The sequence below is a fragment of the Amblyraja radiata genome, chromosome 28 (assembly GCF_010909765.2).
Source record: "Amblyraja radiata isolate CabotCenter1 chromosome 28, sAmbRad1.1.pri, whole genome shotgun sequence".
NCBI lineage: Eukaryota > Metazoa > Chordata > Chondrichthyes > Rajiformes > Rajidae > Amblyraja > Amblyraja radiata.
In genome coordinates, this window is record NC_045983.1 from 1,718,502 (window position 1) to 1,742,896 (window position 24,395).

At 47.3% G+C, this 24,395-nt stretch overlaps 1 protein-coding gene across 1 annotated transcript in view; it reads right to left on the reverse strand.

Annotated features, from left to right (window-relative positions):
* LOC116988716 (protein phosphatase PTC7 homolog) overlaps positions 1-24,395 on the reverse strand; it is an 82,801-nt gene that overhangs the window by 7,075 nt on the left and 51,331 nt on the right. Inside the window, exons 4-5 of the mRNA XM_033045556.1 lie at positions 19,542-19,665; positions 3,838-3,967 (exon numbers count right to left, since the gene is read on the reverse strand). Coding sequence (XP_032901447.1) covers positions 3,838-3,967; positions 19,542-19,665 — 254 coding nt within the window. The remainder of the gene's footprint in view (positions 1-3,837; positions 3,968-19,541; positions 19,666-24,395) is intronic.

A 24,395-nucleotide genomic window follows, 5' to 3' on the forward strand; every position in this document is an offset into this window, starting at 1 on the left:
ACGGATACAGTAGATGAGGTTGGAGAAGGTGCAAATGAGCCTCTGCCTAACATGAAACGATCGTCGGGATCCCTGGATAGAGTTGAGGAGGAGGTATAGGGACAGGTGTTGCATCTTCTGCGGTTGCAGGGGAAGGTACCTGGGGAGGGGGTGGTTTGGGTGGGAAGGGATGAGTTAACCAGGGAGTTACGGAGCAAACGGTCTCTGCGGAAGGTGGAAAGGGGTGGAGATGGGAAGATGTGACTAGCGGTGGGATCCCGTTGGAGGTGGTGAAAATGTCAGAGGAATATGTGTTGTATGCGACAGCTGATGGGGTGGAAGGTAAGGACTAGGGGGGCGGTCTCTGTTGTGACTAGGGGGAAGGGGGAGCAAGGGCTGAACTGCAGGGTACCGAGGAGCCAAATGTGGGGCCTTCATCTATGATGGGAGAGGGGAACCCCCTTTCCCTAAAGAATGAGGACATCTCTGATGTCCTGGTATGGAACACCTCATCTTGGGCGCAGGTGCGGCATAGACAAAGGACTTGGGAGTAGGGGATAGTCTTTGCAGGAAGCAGGGTGGGAAGAAGTGTAGTCGAGATAGTTGTGGGAGTCAGTGGGTTTGCAATAGACGTCAGTCGATAGTGTATCTCCTGGGATTGAGACTGCGAGATGAAGAAAGGGGACAGAGGTGTCAGAGATGATCCAAGTGAATTTGAGCAGGATGAAAATTGGTGATGAAGTTAATGAAGTCCATGAGTTCTGCATGGGCGCAGGAGGTAGCGCCAATGCAGTCGTCAATGTAACGGAAATAGAGTTCGGGGATAGGGCCAGTGTATACCTGGAACAGGGATTGTCCAATGTACCCTATAAAGAGGCAGGCATAGCTGGGGCCCATACGGGTGCCTATAGCTACGTCATTGATTTGGAGGAGAATGGAGGAGTGGAAGAAGTTGTTAAGGGTGAGGACCAGTTCCGCTAGGCGGAGTAGAGTGTTAGTAGAGGGAAATTCTGTTCTGCGTACAAACCTGTACGTCTTTGGTGTGTGGGAGGAAACTGGAGAACCCAGAGAAAACCCACACAGTCACAGGGAGAACGTACAAACTCCATACAGGCAGTACCCGTAGTCAGGATCAAACCTGGGTCTCTGGCGCGGTAAGGCAGCAGCTCTACCGTCATGCCACCGTGTCCCCCATTGGTAAGTGTCTAGTGAGAGACATAAGGAGCTGCAGATGGTGGAATCCTGAGTAAACAACAGAGCCAGAGTAACTCAGAGTGTCGGGCAACATCTGTGGAGGGTGTGGATAGGCATGACACCTGACTCTCCTCTGGTCCCTCAGTTCTGCTTTCACTCCCCTCCTCCCAGACGGAACAAAGACAGAGTTCACATGGTCTTCACCTTTCACCCCACCAGCCTTCGCATCCAACAGATAATTCTCCGACATTTAGACAACTTTCGATGTGATGTCATCATAAATTACATTCCCCACCCCTTTGCACACTCCCTCTGCATTCCATGGTTCACACCTTCCCCCCCCCCAACAACCACAGGAGATGTAAAACTTGCCCGTACACTTACTTCATCACTCCGAGGACTTCAGAAGCCCTTCCAAGTGAAACAGGCACTCACACTCAACTCTTCAAAATTAGTCCACAGCATTGGGTTCACCTGGTGTAGTCTCCTTTACATCAGCAAGACCAGGTGCAGATTAAGTGACCGATTCACTCTACTCACCAAGGTCTGCTTGTTCTGCCATTTTCTAACTATTTTAATGCGAGAGGCTTGATGGGCAGGACAGATGAACTCGGAGACTGGCTATGAGAGGGACAGGACTGGCAGCTTAATGTTTCTGAGTACAGGTGCTACAGGCAAGATAGGAGTTGGGGTAAAAGAGGAAGAGGTGTTGCTTTATTGATTAAGGAGAATTTCATGGCAGTAGTCGAAGGTGACATTACTGCTGGTTCGTCCAGTGAGGTCATAAGTGATAGAAGCAAAATTAGGCCATTCAGCCTATCAAGTCTACCCTGCCATTCAATCATGGCTGTTCTATCTCTCCCTCCTCACCTCATTCTCATGCCTTCTCCCCATATTAAGAAAAATCCCATGAGATTTTATTTAAGAAAGATCACTAGAGAGAGAATAGGCCTCTCAGAAACTAAAATGAACACCTCTGTGTGGAACCACAGGAGATGGACAAGGTTCCCAATGAATATTGTTTTTACTTTGGAGAGGAATATAAATGAGGAACTTGGGACAGTTAATTCTTGACTTGTCTTGAAGACAGTACGTATTACGGTCGAGGAGATGCTGGGCGTCATACGTATGAAGATAAATAAAACTCCTGGGCCTGATCAGGTATATCTGAGGACACTATACGACGCTAAAGAAGAAATTGCAGGGGCCCTGGCTGAGATATATATATCACAGGGGTTAAGTTCTGGAAGACTGCAGGGTGGCTAATGTTGTACCTCTATTTAAGAAAGACTGCGAAGCAAAGCCTGGGAACTAAAAACCAGTGAGCCTTGAATCTCTGCTGAGCAAAAAGGTTGATGAAGGCAGAGCTGTAGATGTTGTGTACATGGACTTCAGTAAGGCGTTCGACAAGGTGCCGCATGGTAGGCTGCTCTGAAAGTTTAGATCACATGGGATCCAAGGAGAGCTACCTGAATGGATAGCAAATTGGCTCCATGAAAGGAAGCAGAGTGTGATGATGGAAGGTTGCTTCTCAGACTGGAGGCCTATGAATGTTATGAATGATTGCAGCAGGATCTGGATCGATTGGCCAGGTGGGCGGAGGAATGTTTTTTGGAATTTAATACAGATAAGTGTGTGGTGTTGCATTTTGGGATGTCGAACACAGTAAATGGTAGGCCTCTGGGTAGTGTTGTAGAGCAGAGGGATCTAGCAGTACAAGTGCATTGTTCCATGAAGGTCGAGTGGCAGGTAGATAAGGCTTTTGGCACTTTGGCCTTCATCAGTCAAAGCATTGAGTATAGAAGTTGGGAGGTCATGTTGCAGCTGTATAAGATGTTGGTGAGACCGCATTTAGAATATTGTGTTCAGTTCTGCGCACCATGTTAAAGGAAAGATATTGTCAAGCTTGAAAGAGTTCAGAAACATTTTACGAGGATGTTGCCAGGACCAGAGGTTGTGAGCTATAGGGACAGGTTGAGTAGGCTGGGTCTCCATTCCACGGAGCGTAAGACGATGAGGGGAGGTCTTACAAAATCATGAGAGGAATAGATCGGGTAGATGCACAGAGTCTTTTACCCAGAGTAGGTCAAGGGGAAAAGATTTAATAGGAATCCGAGAGGTAACTTTTTCACACAGGTGGGTGTATGGAACAAGCTGCCAGAGGAGGTAGTTGAGGCTGGGACAATCCCATTGTTTAAGAAACAGTTGGACAGGTACATGGATAGGACAGGTTTGGAGGGTTATGGACCAAGCACAGGCAAGTGCGACTAGGGTAGTTGGGACATTGTTGGCCGGTGTGGGCGAGGTAAGACCAAGTGGCCGGGGCAACTCTGAGCCGCCAGTGCCTCTTCCTGCCCACAGATGATGGACTGCACTGACACTCAGAGGCAAAGACATGTCACGGTCGTGAGTAGTCGCCTGTATGGTCGTGAGTAGTCGCCCAAAGAGTCGTGCTTTTCTCCGGTCGCCACTGGATTTTCAACATGTTGAACATTTTCGGCCACCTGCTGCGACTATGACGGATGCCGGCAAGTCGCTGAAAAAATTGCTTAAGTGGGCCAGGCCCTTAATACAGATGGTGCATTACTTTGCAGTTTTAAAATTCAGAGCCAGAAAGCTCTGCAGACCAACTACGGATATCTCATTCACAGAAGCACAATTTACCTTGAACATTCAGCCCATTGGCACAGGCACGTTGTGCGAAGGGTGACATGTAGTTTGGATCATACGCCAGTTGCTGAGCCTGTTCAGCTATGTTTTTCACTGTTTGCTTCAAACTGTCGTAATTACAATCCTGTAACAAATCATTGCCATCAAGTTGAATAGAATGACCTTCATAGCATATCCGCAACAAAAATATCTTCATGAACTCTTTGGTGCCTTTGCCTCCTGTGAAAATGACTGGGCTGGTATAATTTAATGATTTCTGCCTATATTAACAATAATTACTTTCCCTCTGCAGGAACTATATGGGGAGTGGGGTTCTTTTACCAAAGGTAAGCTGCCCAACAATCTCTCTCAATATGAGCAAAATAAATTGGATAGGCATATGGATGAGAAGGGAATGGAGGGTTATGGTATGAGTGCAGGCAGGTGGGACTAAGGGAAAAAAGTTGTTCGGCACGGACTTGTAGGGCCGAGATGGCCTGTTTCCGTGCTGTAATTGTTATATGGTTATATGGTTATATGGTTATGAGCCATTTTTCAAGGTTAACAGATTCTTTGTATTAACTAGGCAAAGCAACATCTGTTTTATTAGTCATGATAACTTCACATTTTCCTAATAGACTTAATTATTTCCACGCAGAAGATCATTTGGCCCATTTGGCCCATACTAGCATCTAGCAAAGCAATCACATGAACACGCTTCTACTTCGTTCCCATGCGCCTTAGCACCCATTTGCTCACACATGCCCACTAGCTTTGAAACTTGAAGCAGCTTAGTGGAGGCAATTTACAGCAGCCAATTAACCCACTAGAGGAAGTGAAAGTAACTGGAGCACCAGGGTGAAACCTAGCAATGTGGTCTGAATGTATATTAGTTTAAATAGTTTACAGATACAGCACAGAAATAGGCCCTTCGATCCAGAGTCCAGCGATCTCCGCACACTAACACAATCCTACACACTTTAGGGACAATTTACAATTATACCAAGCCAATTATGCTACAACTTTGGAGTTTTTGGACTACATCTACACCTATGACTTTGGAGTGTGGGAGGAAACTAGAGATCCCTGAGAAAACCCACACAGGTCACAGGGAGAACATACAAACTCCGTACAGGCAAGCACCCGTAGTCAGGATCGAACCCAGGTCTCTGGTGCGGTGAGCAGCAACTCTACCACTGCACCACCATTCCACCCACTCTCAGCACCCAAGGCAAGGTTGGACCTAGAGTCTCTGCAGCTGAATGGTGATAATAGCAAAAGCAGAGTCAATGGCTCAGCTAGTCATGAGTGGTCGGGTGAGAGACACAAAGTAGAAAACAGATAAATACCAGAGGTGGGCACAAGTGAAAATCAGATAAAGACATGCACAGCTGCAGAGAAAGAGGTAACTGATCAAAACGCCCTGAGAAAGAGACAGAAAAGATAGGGAGCTGTACACAGAATGAAAGGAGCATTACACTGGCAACCAACCATGCAAACTAAATGGAATTTGGTTCCATCGGTGTAGAAAGTGGGCAAAGGAACAGATGTTGTAATCCTGTGTAAAACACAAGGTGCTGAAGGAACACAGGTAGTATTTGGGGAGGGAATGTATGGATGACGTTTTGGGTCGGGACCCTTCAAACTGATTTTAGTTGGGCCGGGGGGGTGTGGAGCTGGAGAAAGTTAGAAAACCAAGGTAGGGTGGGACAAAGCCTGGCAAGATTGGGGAGGGGGGAGGGGGGGTGGATCAGTGGAGTAAAGCAAAAAACACTTTCCTTGAAATTGGTATGACAGGCAGATAAGCTGGTCAAAAAGGCACATTGGCCTTCATTAGTCAGGGTACTGAGTATAAAAGTTGGGAGGTCATGTGGCAGTTACATAAGATGTCAGTGTTGCAACATATCGTGTTCAATTTTGGGCACCATGTTATTAATGATTCATTCATTAATAGGAAAGTTGTTGTCAAGTTGGAAAGGGTGCAGAGAAGGTTTACGTGGAGTCGAAGGCCTGAGCTATAGGGAGAGGTTGAGCACGTTAGAATTCTATTGCTTGGAGCACCGGAGGATGGTGTGTGATCTTATAGAGGTGTACAAAATTATGAGAGGACTAGATCAAGTAAACATACAAAGTCTCTTGCCCAGAGTAGGGAAATCGAGAACCAGAGAATATGGGTTTAAAGTGAGGGGGGAAAGATTTAATAGGAACCTGAGGGGTAACTTTGTTACACAAAGACTGGTAGGTGTATGGAATAAGCTGCCAGAGGTGGTAGTTGAGGCAGCTACTATTGAAATGTTCAGGAAACATTTAGACAGGTACATGGATAGGATAGGTTTAGAGCGATATGGGCGAAGCACAGGCAAATGAGACTAGGGTAAATGGAACACTCTGGTCGGTGTGGGTAGGTTGGGCCCAAGGGCCTGTTTCCATGTTGTATGACTCGATGACTCGAAGACAAAAGGGTGCCAGAAAAGGGGATAAGAGGAGTGAAAAGTTAATCCAGAGGGAGCGATATAGTTGGAAGGCAACAAGAAAGTGGTAAAGAATGGAGAGATAAAAAGGAATCATCCACGGGATCATTCTTGTAAAACTCCTCTGGACCCGTGACATCTCTCCTCAGATACGGGACCAAAACTGTTCACAATACTCCAAATACGGCCTGACCAGTGTCTTATAAAACCTCAGCATAACAACCCGGCAAATGTGCCGATGATGCAACCTTTGTTGGACAAATTACCGATGATAAATCAGAGTATAGGAGGGAGATCAGTTGTCTGACTGAATGGTGCCAGAACAACCATCTTAATGTTAACGTTAGCAAAACCGAGAAACTGATTGTTGACTTTAAAAAAGGAAGGCTGAGGATTCACAGTTCCGTCTTCATCGAAGGGTCAGCGGTGGAAAACGTCAAAAACATCAAATTTCTGAGTGTGCATACCTCTGAAGATCTGTCCTGGACCCAGCACATTGATGCAATCATAAAGAAAGCCTATCAACACCTCTGCTTTCATGGAAGATTGAGGAGATTCAGTACTCCAACTAATACTTTTTTGAACTTCGACAGGTGTACGGTAGAGAGCATATTGACTGGTTGTATCATGGCCTGGTGCAGCAACTCGGGTAGGAAGAAGATTACAAAAAGTGGCGAACACTGCCAAGTCCAGCGCGGGTACAGTTCTCCCCAGCATCAAAGGGTTGAGAAGAAACCTGCAGGAGTCCCTGCCTCAAAAAGGCAGCCAGCATCACCAGGGACCGACACCATCCTGGCCATGTTCTCATTTCACTCCTACCATCTTCTTTTATATCCATCATATATGTTTCAGATGTTCGGCCAGACTTTTGCATAGTGGACAGCCTTCTCGTTTGCCACCGCTAGATGTTCCAGGCAGCATTGTTCACCAAGGAGTGGGCATCTGAGTAGGTGGGGCATGGATTGTACAGATGTTCCATATTCACATTCTGTGTCTGCCACATCTGCATAGCCCCATTTGCTCATATTGGTCTTGCATCGGCCCATTCCTGTATGAAGCCTATTGAGGGACTTCTAGGTCTTCCAGTCACACCTGTGACCAGGTGGTAGCTGCTCCTTGGTTGGGATTGGCATCTTTGTGTGGTGGTGATATTCACTGCGTTTCTTTTCCCACAAGGTTAGTCTGGTCACTTGAGGAGACTGTGACAGTGGCTGGACTGTGTGAAGGAGGCTCTTCCTCGACTTCAGCCGTTTTGGGGCTGGGTGATGGGAGTGACAGGAATGGCAGGTTTCCCCAACTTGTCCACTACGTTCAGTTCTACCGGCGACTGATCTGCGGATTCCTGGTGGAGCAATACCGGACAAGGCATGCAAGCTATCCTCATCCGTTGGTTTTAGGCAGCCAGTGATGCATCTGCAGCTGTCATTAAGGGCGGCATAAACTTTCTTTGTATGAGATAATCTCTCCCAAACAGGACAAGCATACTCTGCAGCAGAGTAGCACAGCGCAAGAGCAGTTGACCGCAGTGTGGATGCATTGGTACCCCACGACGTGTTTGCCAGCTTGCGTAGGTGGTACAGGAGCCAAAAAAATCTAATGTCCAGATTGGGGAGCAGCTTCTTCCCAACAACAATCAGGCTATTGAATACTGTGAACTCCAACTGAACTCAAAACCACAAACTGCCTTGATTGCACAAGGGACTCGGGGGCAGTGTTTTTGCCTTTGCACTGTATTGTTTGTTTGTTTTTATATATTGTAGGGCTGCCAACTCTCACGCTTTGAGCGTGAGAATAACGCATTTCGACAAATTCTCACGCCCTCACGCTGATCACAAATTTCTCACGCTGTTGTGATCAACGAAAATGTCAAAACTCATAAACTGCATGGGCCGCGGGTGTTGGAGAGCCGGGGCTGAGGGAGGGATGGAAGCAGCGGACGGGGACAGATGCGGGGAGCCTGGGCTGGCGAGTGTTTGCGGGGCTGGCGAGTTGCTCACTGCAGCTCCGGCCATGGAGCAGCCCCAGTGCAAGAGTCCCGGGCCGTCGGAAGCGTTGCGCCGCTGCCGTGAGAGTCTCTGTGCCGAAGGGACAGAGACGCTCAAAGGGAGGGGGAGAGACAGAGGGGAAGGAGACAGGAAGACAGTGGGGAGAGAGAGAGTGGGGAGAGAGAGAGTGGGGAGAGAGAGAGAGGGGTGAGACAGAGGGGGAGAGAATGGGTAGAGAGAGAGAGGAGGGAGAGGGGGAAGAGAGAGTGTAGAGGGGGGAGAGTGAGGTGGGAGAGAGGGGGAAGAGAGAGAAGGGGTTAGAGGGAGGGAGAGAGGGGGAGAGTGAGGGGGAGAGAGCGGGAGGAGAGAGAGGGGGAGAGAGAGGGGGGAGAGAGGGGGGGGAGAGAGAGGGGCAGAGAGAGGGGCAGAGAGAGAGGGGAGAAAGAGAGGGGTGGAGAAAGGAAGAGAGAGAGGGGGTGGAGAGGGAGGCGGAGGAGAGAAGGGGAGAGGGAGGGGGAGAGAGAGGGGGAGAGAGAGGGGGAAGGGAGAGAGGGGGGAAAGAGAGAAACAGGGAAAGAGAGAAACGGGGAAAGAGAGAAACGGGGGAAAGAGGGAGAGGTGAGCAAAGAGAAAGAGGAGATAGAGGCAGAGGAGAAAGAGAGGGGAGAGAGAGCAAGGGGGAGAGTGACGTGGGAGGGAGAAATGGGGGAGAGATGTGGGGGAGAGATGGGGGGGTGAGATGGGGGGGAGAGGAGGAGAGAGAGGGAAGAGAGAGGTGAGAGAGGGGGGAAGATAGAGAAGGAGGGAGAAAGAGGGGGGAGAGGAGAGAGAGGGGGGGAAGAGAGTTTGGGGAAAGAGAGTTAGGGGAAAGAGGGGGAGCGAGAGAGGAGAGAGGGGGAGAGGGGAGGGTGGAGAGAGAGAGACGAGAGAGGAGGCGAGAGAGAGGGGGGGAGGTGAGGTGCGACGAGAGGGGAAGAGAGAGAGGGGAGAGTGAGGAAACGAGAAGGGAGAAGACGAGAGGGGAGAGAGAAGAGCGGAAGGGGAGGGAGCAGAGAGAGGGGAAGACGGAGAGAGGGGGGTGAGTAGTGGAGAGAGAGAGAGAGACGAGATGATGAAGGAGAGAGAGTGGAGAGAGATGAGAGGAGGGAGGGAGGGGAGAGGGTGTGAGAGAAAGTGGAAGAGAGGGGAGAGTGAGGTCGGAGGGGGAGAGAGAGAGAGAGAGAGAGGGAAGAGAAAGAGAGGGAGAGAGAGGGGGGGAGAGAGGAGAGAGAGGAGAAAGAGAGGAGAGAGGAGGAGAAAGAGAGGAGAGAGGAGTGAGGAACGACGAGGAGAGAGGACGTGGGGGGGACAGAGAGTGGGGGAGAGAGAGAGGGGGAGAGACAGAGAGGGGGGGAGAGACAGAGAGGGGGGGAGAGGGAGATTATAGAGGCAGGGCTACCAAATCCCATGCATTGAACGTGAGAATCACGCATTTTGCCAAATTCTCACGAGTGTTTGCTGGGCTGGCGAGTGTTTGCTGGGCTGGCGAGTGTTTGCTGGGCTGGCGAGTGTTTGCCTGGCTGGCGAGTGTTTACTGGGCTGGCGAGTGTTTGCTGGGCTGGCGAGTGTTTGCTGGGCTGGCGAGTGTTTGCTGGGCTGGCGAGTGTTTGCTGGGCTGGCGAGTGTTTGCTGGGCTGGCGAGTGTTTACTGGGCTGGCGAGTGTTTGCTGGGCTGGCGAGTGTTTGCTGGGCTGGCGAGTGTTTGCTGGGCCGGCGAGTGTTTGCTGGGCTGGCGAGTGTTTGCTGGGCTGGCGAGTGTTTGCTGGGCTGGCGAGTGTTTGCTGGGCTGGCGAGTGTTTGCTGGGCTGGCGAGTGTTTGCTGGGCTGGCGAGTGTTTGCTGGGCTGGCGAGTCGCTCACTGCAACTCTGGCCATGGAGCAGCCTCAGTGCAAGAGCCCCGGGCTGTCGGAGGCGTTGCGCCGCTGCCGTGAGAGTCTCTGTGCCAAATTTGCCCAGGTGACCGGCATGGATCAAGCTGCGGGGGAGGACTGGAGGACAACCAGTGGCTGCTGGAAGTAAGTACCAAGCACTGGGTAGAAACGGTGGAAGATAGTGGACTTCAAATGGGAGTGGTTGGAGAAGCATCCTGCTTGCCTGCTAGATTTTCACTTACTGTAACTGCAGGAACAATGTTCCCAATGTTGGGGGAGTTCAGAACTAGGGGTCACAGTTTAAGAATAAAGGGTAGGTCAGTTAGGACTGAGATGAAAACAAACTTTCTTCACGCAGAGAGTTGTGGAATTCTCTTCCACAGAAGGCAGTGCAGGCCAATTCACTGGAAGAGAGAGTTACATTTAGTTCTTGGGGCTAATGAAATCAAGGGATATGGGGAAAAATCCCTGAAAGAGGTACTGATTTTAGATGAATAACCATGATCGTATTGAATGGCAGTGCTGGCTCGAAGGGCCGAATGGCCTATTCCTGCACCTATTTTCTATGTTTCTATGCTTGAGTATATGGCAATAAAACTCAATCACGATTTTGAAGCATTCATGCATGGTGGAGGTATAATGTAGTCATAGAGTGATACAGTGTGAAAACAGGCCCTTTGGCACAACTTGCCCACACCGCCAACATGTCCCAGCTATGCTACCTGCTTTTGGTCCATACCTCCAAACCTGCCCTATCCATGTATCAGTCTAACTGTTTCTTAAATGTTGGGATGGTCCCTGCCTCAACTACCTCCATACACCCACCACCCTTTGTGTGGAAAAAGTTACCCCTTAAAAATAATTCATACCAAAAACATTGAAATCATACTTCTACAATGCACTAAAACATGATTTTAATACATCAAATTTCAAAAAGTCCCTACCCTGAGAGGGGGGACACCCTACTTCCACACCCTCTCCACACTCGGTTGATCCACTCCCTCACCGGGTACCCCGAAAGCCAGTGATCAGTGATGGCTCAGCTTCCCCACTTTCAAAAACGCTCCATGTCCCCTTGTTCAGACGGAGAACACTGCCAGATGTGAGCGGGGAACTGAGGCCAGTTGTCCGTGATGTCTGGATGCCAATGCTCAGCGCTTCATGTTTAGGAGTTGGCTAAAGTTATTGATTTGTAATTAGCCTGATTTGTAATTAGTTGACAAAACCTTAATTTATTAATCTGGAATATCCAGGGGGATGGGATAAGTGTAATATTAAAATGACATGCAAGGTGTCAGGCTGTCTGTCACAACATACAGCCCCGATAACCCATTATTTCCTTCAGTTAAATATTGGGAAGGTAGCACTATTGTCATTTGCCACACAACTATTATTTTTGTTTACCTCACTGACTATTTCTAAACTCCCCCCCCCCCCCCCCAATTCCTTTGACAGGTTGAATAGAAATGTCCCCAATCTCGTTGTTTTATTAATTGAACACATAGATGAACATCCTCAAGGAGTGTAATCAGATGGAAACTGATTTAGAGCTTGTTCAAAGAAGGGGAATATTTTAAAGGAGTGACAGAGATACTTGCAGGGGAATGTGTGAGGAGATTATTATTTGTCTTTAGTTTTAGCTTGAACTAGGACATCTGAAGATTCAAAGTTTAATATAGTAATTGTGCTGATACTGACCCCAACCAAGCACGTGATGAATATCATCCATTCTGGAGGTTTGACTTTTATGATGCCATTTAAACTTCACTTGGATTTCAATCACTTCAATGTAAAAGTAATTGGGAATGGGGAGCATTGGAACAAAAATTTGCCCTCGGTACATATTAACTGTAATATAATAATGCATGCATGTTGGTAGGTGCAATCAAAACAAAGATCTTTTTATCATTGTTGTGTTATGAATCACACAGAAAATATGATGTACTCTCAAGATCACATTTAATAGAATAATATTGCTTAAATATATAGTTATTGGACTTTGTATTTCGGAAAAGTCCCAGCTGAGACAGCAAAATACTGAAAATATTGGGGGTGAAAATGACTTCAGGACAGTTTGTTAGGAAAATGAAAGAAATGGTAACAGAATACTTATACAGCTGAGTGAGTATAATTTTATGGATGATAAATTGTGTTCCACCAATTGATGACTTCTTTGACAAAGTAACTAGCATGTTAGATAACAAGGAAGCCAATGGATGTAGTAAATTTTGCTATAGATAATTTGGTCTGTGTAGTGCCCCATAAAAGATTACTGCATTAGATAAGCACCTGTGGACTTGAACGTAATAGGTTAAGTCCAGGGGGTCAGATATGGGGCTTTATGTGTGGGTCAGATATATTGTCAGTGGAGAGGAGCTAGGAGCAAGGCCAAGTGTGCATCCAGAGTCAAGGTCTGGAATAGTACTAGGTGTGCAGTCAAAGCTGGGACCAGGGGAATGTTCAGCACTGGGAACATAAGCAGGTAAGCAGCTATGATCAGGGTAGAACAGGGGGGCAGGTGTAAGGCTGGACTCAGGGTCAGGAATGAGAGAAGGTATGCAACTGGAGTCAGGGTCAGGAGTAGTACCAGGTGTGCAGTGAGACCCAGGTTGGTCAAAATGGGCCATGTTTGATTATAATCTGATTTCCATACATGAATATACTAAGATCAGTCATGTGCTGCACGTGTTGATCAGAGACTGGGCTCTACTGTGGAATGTAACTAGGAATGTAATTTAGTCTAACCTTATTCATTGCTAATCCAATTTAAAGCATATATATTGCATTCAAGTGCAAGTTAAAAGACTCGCTACAGTATGCACCATTTTGCACAATTTCAAGCTGAAAAATGCAAAAGCCCCGTACCAACCCCCCCCCCCCCAGTCGCTTCGCTCCCTTGGGCTTGGTCTCTCGCAATTTCTCACTCCCAACTCTCGCCCAATGTTGGCAGTCCTGTATATTGATGATTATTTTTGTTGTTTATTATGGTGTCTACTGAGAACTATGCTTGCATATCTGTTATGCTGCTGCAAGAACGAATTTCATTGTTTCGTTACTTACAAATAGTGAAAGGCTTCGATAGAGTGCACATTTCCACTGGTGCGAGAGTCTAGGACTGGAGGTCAGAGCCTCAGAATTAAAGGACGTTCCTTCAAGAAGGTGGAATGAGGAGGAATTTCTTTAGATAGACACAAAATGCTGGAGTAACTCAGCAGGACAGGCAGATCTCTGGAGAGAAGGATTGGGTGACGTTTCGGGTCGAGACCGTTCTTTGTTTAGTCAGAGGGTGGTGAATCTGTGGAATTCTTTGCCACAGAAGGCTGTGGAGGCCAAGTCAATGGACATTGTTAAGGCAGAGGTAGTTTCTTGATTAGTACAGGTGTCAGAGGTTATGGGGAAAAGGCAGGAGAATGGGGTTAGGATGGAAAGATAGATCAGCCATGATTGAATGGCAGAGTATACTTTATGGGCTGAATGGCCTAATTCTGCTCCTATCACTTATGACCCTTTGACCTAGTAGGCCCCCCTCAGTCATGACTGACCATGGGTGATGCATCATGGTCGGATGCAAGCCTGGGCGATGTCATATGGAGGACAGGCTGTTGCCCATGCAGCACGTCCCACCTCTCCACGTCGCTGATCGATCCAAAGGAACAGCAGGGCTGTTACAGTTTGGCACCAGTGCCATCGCAGGAGCTGCCAGAGCGAGGTTATAGACAACGACGAACTGCCTAAGGGGCTCCGACTCCGGATTTTCTTCAGGTTTACTCCAGGAGCCTTTTCCATGACTGGATACGGCCACAAGGCAGTGGAGGTTTTAAATCAGAGTTTTCCCTCTCTTAGATGGACTGCCTTCCCAGGCTGACGAGCCCCATCTGCCTGAGACTCATGGGTGCGGGAGCATCTACCTTCCTGTGCAGGTCTATAGCACCTGCCCACTGCCCTTTGACCTAATGACATAGCAATAAAACACTTTTGTGATTCGAGATTCTGTTTTCGCCCAGCAATCTACATACTAAATGGAATCTAATTTAACCCAAAGACCAAGTTGATACAGTTATTTTATGCAGGCATTAAGCTTGAAGTTTTTTTTGGACAGTGTGGCAAACCTGGCAGATCCTCAGGTCATAGAGTCATAGAGTGTGGAAACTCTACCGTTGTGCCACCGTGCCACCCTACGCTACTTCTGTAAACTTTACTAATCAGGATGTGTTTAGGTATTGCAATACTCTACTGGACTGTTTGTAAAAAAATAATTTCACTATGCATTCCACCGGGTGGCAGCCTCGCCAACGGTCTGTCTGTCTGTCTTTTCGTCTTTTTTGTTATTTTTAGTGTGTTTTAAAAGAATGTGTTAATTTTTCTCTGGTTTGTCTTATGTGGGGGAGGGGGTCGGGGAAACATTTTTTCAATCCCTTACCTTGCCGGAGATCCGATTGTTTTCCGGATCGTATATCCGGTCGCTCTGCGGCCTAACATCATGGAGCTGACGGCCTTGCTCGGGACTGACTTTGAGCCCCACCGCGGGCAGGGCCGTGGACTTACCATCGGAGCCTGCGATCCCTAGCCTGGGATCGACGCTCCAACCGCAGCCTGCGGATTTCAACATCAGGAGCTCGCAGTCTCGGGTAAAGACTGATGTCGGGAATCTCCAAAGTCGCGGGAGGTTCGATCAGACCCGATCTCCGGCTACAGGACCCAAGATCGTCCCGTCAAAGTAAAGCGGCCTTTTCACGGGGCGACTTGACGCAAGAGTTAACCGGAGTTTAACATCGTGGGAACCTCGTGCGATAACAGTGCGGCATTCGTGGACCACCGTAGCGCTAACGGCAGGTCATCGTGTAACTTGGTCACTCGGGAGAAAATTCAAGAAAGTTTGAATTTCTCCAAGATTGACTTGTACACTTGTGGTTGAGTATTGCAACATTATATGAACGTAGTGGCCAGTGCGATATCCGTAATAACTCTTGCGGGTACCGTGGGAACTCCTGCGAACGGTGAACCCGGAAGCTGGACAGAGGGAACAGAAGGTGAGTAAAAATTATCTTATGTGGGATTGAATTTAAAAAATAAATAAAAATAAAGATTTGCATCCGCATATGGACATCAACTTATTCATGAGTTATGTTAATGAGATTCAAGAAAATAACTATAATCTTTAAAAGGGACTTTAAAGGGACTTTACTGAAAGGTTACGCATTTTTATGGTCCGTGAGAAATTTTTCACATGTACTTCTTTGAGAGATACAGGTCGGAGTCCTCGGGTCCAGGGGTCCGGAACGCTACCAATCAATGTTGTACAGAGACCCGTGTAAGGAATGAACTGTACATGCTGGTTTAAACCGAAGACAGACACAAAAAGCTGGAGTAACTCAGCGAGTCAAGCAGCATCTCTGGAGAAAAAAAGCTGCTGTTTCGGGACGAGACACATCTTCAGACTCAATTCCGATTAGGCTGTCTGAAGAAGGGTTCCGGTGTTGGGGGAGTCCAGAACCAGGGTCCCATTTTTACAGTCTACCGTGGGAACTCTTTAACTCAGTAAAGTAAAGTAGCCTTTATTGTCATATCAGCGCACAGGCAGCAGTTGACTGTTGCTCTATTCAGTTTCCCAGGGGGTCGGGACGGGACTGGAGTTGGGAGGGAAAGGTGGGGGAGTCGAGGGAGAGGAGGGGGAGACAGATGGGGGGGTCTTCATTTACTGGCGGCGGGTGTCTGTCACTGAAACAGGCAGGTGAGATTTCACATCCACCTTGTGTGTGCCTCTCTCTCTCTCTCCCTCCCTCTTACACAGGCTGAGAGACTCTGCCTCTGTGAGTGTACGTCTCTTTCTCCCCCTCTCCCACACACAGTAAGACCGAGGTACTGTGCTCAGTCCATCTGTGTCTCCCACATACACAGTAAAATATGTCTCCAAATGAGCCAATTCAACCAAGGGAGGATATATATAGTGTGTGAAAAAAAAAGTTACATCATTTGTGTCACGTGTAGTTCACGATGTTCATTCAAGATTTAACGGGAAAGCTCGGGAAACGGACAAGTCACTCGCACAAATAGCAGAAATGCCGAGTACCGTGGGAACTCTTTATCTACTGCCGTTATATCGTGCGAGACTCGTGCTGGACCACGACCTCTTCACTCTGGTGACATCTTGCGTCAACTCGCCCCGTGAAAAGGCCGCTTAAGGCTAAAGGCCCCAGACCAAAGAAGGGAAGAGATTGAACTTTTTTTCCGCTTTCCATCACAGTGAGGAATGTGGAGGAGTTAAAATGTATTTTCTGTGTTTTGTTGCTTTTTATTGGTATGACTGTATGGCAAATCAAATTCCTCGTATGTTGCAAACATACTTGGCTAATAAAGTATGATTATGATTTTGATTATGATTTGCACAAGTGACAAAAAAGCACCATTGAATCGGTGGACTGGTCCTCAAGGACTCTGCGGCAAACATGAAGGAATATATCATAGATTTCATCAGTAGGTGTGTCGGGGAATGCGTGAAAAAGAAACGATATACGCATTTCACAACTGGAAACCACCGACGAACAGCGAGGTCCACTCCAAGTCTGCAGCGTTCAAGTTAAACAATCCCAAGCCATACGAGGAATCTATTACGACCTTCACAAAGCCATCCAGACTGCCAATAGGGAATTCCAGACTAGTCTGAAGAAGGGTCTCGACCCGAAATGTCACCCATTCCTTCTCTCCAGGGATGCTGCCTATCCCGCTGAGTTACTCCAACATTTTGTGTCTACCTTCGATTTAAACAAGCATCCGCAGTTCTTTCCTGTACACTTAAAGTCCCAACAATACCTGGACACCCATCAATAGGTGACAACACTTCCTCCACGATAATTCTCGACACCTGCCCTGCAGGGTCGCATTGTCAGCCCCCAACTATACTCCCTACACTCACAACTATGCAGCCAAATTGGACTAGTCCCATCGACAAGTTTGCAGAAGACACCACTGTGGTGGGGTAGATCATGAACACCTATCAGACGGAACAGAGGAAGGAGATGGATAACTTGGAGTAACATGGAATCAGGACAATAACGCCTCCCTCAATAACCCCTCCCGCAAGACGAAGGAAATAGTTATTGACTTCAGGAAGCGTGGTGGAGGACATGACCCAATCAGCATCAATGTTGCAGAACTGGAAATGGTTGAGAACATCAGGTTCCTGTGAGGAAACAGCCAAGAAGCAAACCAATGCCCCACGTCCTGTGGAGACTGAGGAAATCTGGCATGTCTTCAATAACTCTTGCAAACTTCTACAGGTGCACGATAGAAAAAATACTGTCAAGTTGCAACACAGTTTGGTTTGAAACGTCTCTGTCCAAGACCGCAATGAATGTTAGAGTTGTGATGTAGCCCAGTCGATTACATAAACCAGACCCCCCACTGTTGACCCAATCTATACTTCACGCTGCCTCAGAAAAGTAACCAATATAATCAGACTTTGTTCAAGACGGAATTGCAGATGCTGGAGAATCGATGGTAGATAAAATTGCTGGAGAAACTCAGCGGGTGCTGCTGCACCCGCTGAGTTTCTCCAGCAATTTTGTCTAATCAAAGACTTTTCCCACCTTGGCTGTTTCTTCCTCTCTCTCCTTACACCCGTCAGAGAAAAGATACAGAAAGTGCGCTCCACCAGACTCGGGAGCGGCTTCTTCCCCTCTGTTACCAGGCTTCTGAATGGCCTGATTGAGGTACACTGCGGACTTTGGACTTTGTCTCTGGAACTGTTACGCTATGATGCTGAGAATGTGTGTTTTGCATTCTATCCCTCCCATCACTCCACCTGTTGTACTTGAAATTAGCTTGTTTGTATTCAAGCATAGTATTATCTGATTGATTGCATGCAAACAAAGCTTTTCAATGTTCTTCAGTATACGTTACGGGGTGTAAGATTGCAACCTTCACGTGGTCTGCCCTGTTTCGACAAATGCAATCAACCCGGCGTGCACAATCAAATAACATCAAATAGAACAAGTTGTCCTACAACTTTAGGCTGTGCACGCCATGCGCAAGAAGAAGTATACGTTGCAATAATAAACCTAAACCTCCACTCCACACCAAGGTCATACTTGTATTTATAGCCAAAAGCTCCACTTTCCACAGCATTATCCCATCTAAACTATTTTTCAAAATCTTGGAGTCAGGAGTTTGCCATTTGATCCTCAATGTTTTGACCACAATCAGTGAGGATAGACGGCGAAACATCCCCCACAATAACTCTCTACATCGATGGTTTGCAAGGATGCGTCTCGGCCTCTGCGGCATATTCTGCTCTACAATTCCATCTACAAGTTTGCAGATGACACCACCATAGTGGGCCAGAACTTGAACAATGGAGTACAGGAAGGAAATCGCGAGCTTAGCATCATCGTGTCAGGACAATAACTTCTCCCTCAATATCAGCAAGACTCAAGAGATAGTTATCGACTGCAGAAAGGACGGTGGAGTACATGCCACAATCAGCATCAATTGTGCCGAAGTGGAAATGCTTGTGAGCTTAAAATTCCTTCCTCTGAACTATACCAGCACCTCTACGTCCTCAGAAAACTGAGGCATGTCCCCCACAGCTCTTGCCAACCTCTATGCGGAGGCGCTTGAAAGTGTTCTGGGTCGGTTCCAGGACACACAGGCTGAGCGTAGACCATTGAAGGAGAAAGGCAGCACGTTCACAGGCCGATGTTGAAGAGGCTTCAGAGCGGTTGAGTTGGCGAGTCAGTGGAATGGGCCTCTGGAGGTCCTGAATCAGCCTGGGTCTTAATTAGATTGATCACTGCTCCAAGTGGCTGGGCGAGCGGAACGGCCATGTCCTGCAGCAGCATTAAGCCTTGGATCAGCGGTGGAGGACATTGACACATTGTCTGGCCAGGCCTATCCCTGCAACTCCAACCCAGTGCTGCCACCAGGGCAACAGGCCATTGTGGCCAAGTTAAGACAACACTTTTTTTTTTTAAATTTCAGACTTGGAGGGTACTAGATGGCACCTAACATGTGGCAACTCTTGTCCACTGACCGAGTGTGGTCCACTATCTTACCTTCTTATACTAAGTATGATTGTGCCTAATGTAAAGTAGGATTGACACTGAACGCTATGCAAAACAAAATCACTGTACTTAGGTACACGTGACAATAAAGTACCATTGAACCAGTGACTTGCTACCATTGTGAGATTTGAATATGGTTCTACATTATAATTCAACAATTTAACTACTTCACCAAGATTCATCTTGAGAGAACTTTATTCCTAATGTAATAAAGTTTAAGATATCCTGGGCACCTAATCTGCCATCTTAAGCAGAAGACGGTAACACTTGACGCATACTCAGTCAAAACAATACCTTCATCAGCCTTAACTGTTGCAAGATCATGTAGTCAGTCATGTTGTCAAAGAGCCCATCTGTTGCTGTAAGAATTATATCACCCACTTCCATGTTGAATGTGAAGCCTTCTGCTGTTTCAGGGCTAGAGAATACAAAACAAACCCCACAATTAATTGTCAAGGAGCAGAGAGAAGCAAAAATTAATTTTTTTTAAACTGGCCAAGTACAAAAATTATGAAGCTCATTCAGCAATTATTTTACAGCACTGGAGGAAAATGCCTCACGGTCGTAAATGCCTCCAGCTGTAAAACATCTACAATTACAGAGTTCACGTCGGTGCATCAACTCTCAAGAACGGCAAACTCTTCACCGCACTATCTTAGCCAGTACTACCAACTTTTGTGCCATTTCTCTCAGTTCTCTCCACCCCTCCCTCTTCTCTGATGAAAATACCCGGCAGCAGCATTTGAGAAATTTGGCAGCCCTCTCTGTGACTGCTCACTTACATGGAATGACGAGGGGGGAGCGAGAAAAGGTAACCCCAAAATGTGCCTTCAGCGTTTATTCCATGCCCAGCTCCCCATACCAACGCTTGGACAGAACAATGAAAAAGCGAGTGACTTCTCTTACTGTTGGCGCATGTAACGTGCGTACCTTGACGGTCCACTCTGATGCTGATAAACCAGAGAGGGAGGCACGGTGGCAGTTACTGCCTTACAGCGCCAGGTTCGACCCTGACTATGGGTGCTAACGGTACGTTTGTAGGTTCTCCTGTGACCACAGGGTTTTCTCTGAGTGCTCCAGTTTCCTCCCACACTACAAAGATGTACAGGTGTGTAGGTTACCGGTAATTGGTATTGGTAAAAAATAATTGTAAATTGTCCCTACTATGTAGGATAGTGCTAGTGTACGGGATAATCACAAGTCGGCATGGACTCGGTGGGATGAAGGGCCTGTTTCCGCACTGTATCTCTAAAGTAAAGAACAGCTTTGGTTAGAAGGGAGCTAGCTCGATATAACACTGGCAATACTGCACTGAGCGACACTTGCCTGGCAAACGAGGGGCAACAGAGAATGGTTATGGGTGAACATGCTTCTGGAGTGGTCCTGGTGATGAAGAGCGTGGAGAGGCAAGTATTGGATTTGTCGCCAAGACGAAACATCTCGCTGGTTTACACGATATTGTGGTACACATGACAATATACTAAATTAAAAGAAACTCATTATTCCTGGAAACTTCAATTCAAGAGTTGGAAAAGACTACTAAGCCTGGTAGGGAGCCGTTGGCAAAACCAGCGATGAAAGGGGCAGCAGTAAAGACCTGTTGAAACAGGCATGACATGATCACAGCCAACACCATCTTTCGTCAACCAAATCGTACCAACATCTTTTGGATCAAAGTTATATGTGGTGCAGAGTATTTGAGACATCGCAGGCTCATTAGAGGCAGTTCTATAACATAACAGTTCAATTCCTTAGAAATCTTGTGTTATAAAAATCAAGGTATAAAAAAATAGAACAGAGATCACGTAACAGTACAGCACAGGAATGGGCCATTCAGCCCAGGATGTTTGTGCCAAATAAGATGCCTAATTGAACCGATCCCATCTGCCTGTATACGATCCATATCCATCCATTCCCTGCACTTCCATCTGCCCATCTAAAAGCCTCCTAAACACTGCAATCGTATCTGCCTCTACCACCACTCCTGGCAATGCGTTCCAGGCACCCACCACTCTCTGTGTAAAATAAAACTTACGTCACATATCTCCATTGAACTTTCCCCTTCTCACACAGCTTGGATATTTGCACTGGGAAAACGGTTCTAACTGTCTACCCTATCTATGCCTCTCATAATTTCAAAGGTTCAAAGGAGCTTTTATCGTTACGTGCAAACGCACAGTAAAATTATTTTCTTACGTACAGTCCAGTATTGCTATGCCTAAGCACATCCACAATTAGCAAAGTGTGCAGAAATAGTCTACTGATCCCGCAAGCAAGAGGCACCAGGTTTGGTGCCTGTTTTAAAGTTCAGTCTTCGCTCTAGGTGTAATGAGTGTTCCCGGTACAAGCATGCCCTAGACTGCTGCGGTCCGCCAGCCATCACCTTGGTGGATTTGGGGGTGGCACAGTGGCGCAGCGGTAGAGTTGCTGCCTTACACCGCTTGCAGCGCCGGAGACCCGGGTTTGATCCCGACTACGGGTACTGCCTGTACAGAGTTTTATGTTCTCCCCGTGACCACATGGGTTTTCTCCAAGATCTTCAGTTTCCTCCCACACTCCAAAGGCGTACAGGTTTGTAGGTTAATTGGCTTGGTGTAAGTGTAGATTGTCTCTAGTGTGTAGCTGGACAGTGCGGACTTGGTGGGCCGAAGGGCCTGTTTCCACACTGTATCTAAACTAAACCTTCCTTGAAAGTGTGGATCGACCAGCAAACAGATGTCCCTCTCCTCACCCATCCACCTTTGTGCCCTGGGGGCGCTTCCTGCAGACGACCTTGAGGCCAGACCCTGGTTCCTTCTCCTACTGGGATCTCCACAGGAAATTCCTGAACTCTCTGCCTACTCGTTTTCCCAGCGGTTGGCAATCTATTCTCTGTCTGCACCTTAAGTGTGACCACTTCTCGATAACTCTCATCTATGAATTCCTCTCTCCCGGATGAGCCAGAGGTCGCATAGCTGCAGCTACGGTGCATTAGCATGGTCTTTAAGGAGCTGCACCTGGACGCAGACGTAGTCCTCAGGAACACCGGAGGGCTTCCTGAGTTCTCACATCCCACAGGCCAAGCACTCAACTAAACAAGCTTCCATCTCAACTGCAACAGGACTAAGTTGCACTCCAAAACAAACAGAAAGTCACAGACTAAACCATACCCTAAAATCACCCGCACCAAAGCATCCTCTCACTGAAGTCTCGAGCCTAAGCCTCAATGTCCCCCTCGTAGTCTGTCTACTCCCTCTATGGCCGCGTACCTTCCTTTTATTGGCAGCTGTTAATTAGCCATTATTGAGACTTGCCTTTTTCTAATTGCAGCAAAATCCGTACAGCTGATATCACGTACCGTGAGGCTTGCCTTTTTAACTTGCTCCCATTCAGGCAGGGAAACCCCAACAGCTGAGCAGGATTTCCCTACAGCAGGGTTTTCAAAACAACGGGGCAATGGGGGAAAGGGGATGGGGCTAAAGTGTTTCAGACCCACAATAAAAGTTACTTTTCATTGCAGCACGATTTTCATAAACATGTCTATTTTTATTACTGCAAGCTAAAAATACTGAATGTCGAATGCTATATTGTTTAACAGAGTATCCCTGCAGAAGTGAGCATTAGGGACAAATCATCCTCTACGATAATCCTCAACACCGGTGCTCTGCCCCATCAACCCTCTTCTTTATTCCTTGTACACCCACGACTGTGGAGCCATGCTTGGTGTTTGTTCATATGAGGAAACGTAAATGGAGGAAACAAGGAAAAAAAATCTTGAAAATCAAGAATGATTAATTCTACAGCATCACTACACCTCAATCACCCATGGGGAGGGAACGTTCAAACTCAGATTGGTCTAATCGGCCACCTTTCTACATATTGCAGCTCAAAAAATTAGATGTTGTGGTCTTACTCGAAAACTAATGATGGACCATATCCTTGATTTTTTGGAATTATCCAAATATAGTTACCAAAACATTTTAAATGGAATCCATGGGAGGATTATAAATGTGAAAAGTAAAATTGGACCAGGCCGCTTAAGGGAAAGTATCAAGAAAGATGAAAAGGTGAATGTTCATTTTTATTAGGCAAGCTTCTCAGAGGATCCCGATTCGTAATGTCACCCATCTTTTTCTCCAGCGATGCTGACTGACCCACTTTTACTCTAACACTTTGTATCTTTCATTGGTACTCCTCTTTGCAGTTCCTTTCTAAACAATACTCTTGCGATGCATAATTCCATAATTATTAAAAAATAAATAAACCACTGAGCATTGCCTGTTTATTCTGCAATAAATGCAAGAGTGAGCTTCACTATGATTTTTGTAATTTTATTTTAGTAAAATTGACCATGCCTGGATATTACCACTGAGAAAACATTCAACACCACAACCATGTTTATTTGTTGAGGGACCTCTTAGCAGAAATTCTATTAATGATTAGTAGGATTCAAATTGAACTCCAGAATTTACAGTTCAAAACTGCAAACACCCTGCACGTGGATTATCTTTCCTAGTAGTGGTGCTCACTACTAGCAGTGAGCCAAGTGGGGGAAATGTTAGATATGAACCAGGGTATCACAGACTGAGAATGAAGGCACAGAGTAGTTGCTGGCCATGAGCATCTCTCCAGAACGCCCATTATAATTCACACAGCCACAGCCAGGCCTCAGGACATTCAGCAGAATCCAGCTGGCTCCATGAACGGCTGCTAGCCAGCAGCCGTCCGTTTTAAATCCGGTTTTTTTTAATAGTTTTTAGTGAGTCCTGTTTTTTGTTTGTAGGGGATATGGTCTTTTTAATGTGGGGGGTAGGTGTAAACTTAATTTCTAGGTCCCTACCTGGTCGGTGAGGCAGCTTCTTCTCCGGGCTGCCCGTCGATCCGTCCTCGTGGCCTACCTGCGGGCTTCGAGCGCCGTTTCCTGGCGGGAACCGCCCAGCACCTCGGCCTCGGCGGCGGCACAGCATTGGAGCGCTGGAGCGGAGCGGGCGATCCCTTGCCTGGGTCGCCGCGCTGGAGCGACGCGCTGGAGCTCTGGCGAGCTGGACCGCCGAGAGCAACAACTCCGGGCTGCGGGTCTGCGGAGCGGAGCGGCGGCGCCGACTTTGTCATCGGGAGCCTGGGAGCTCCAAACCGGCGCGGCCTTGTCGGCTTTGGCAGCCGCGGGCT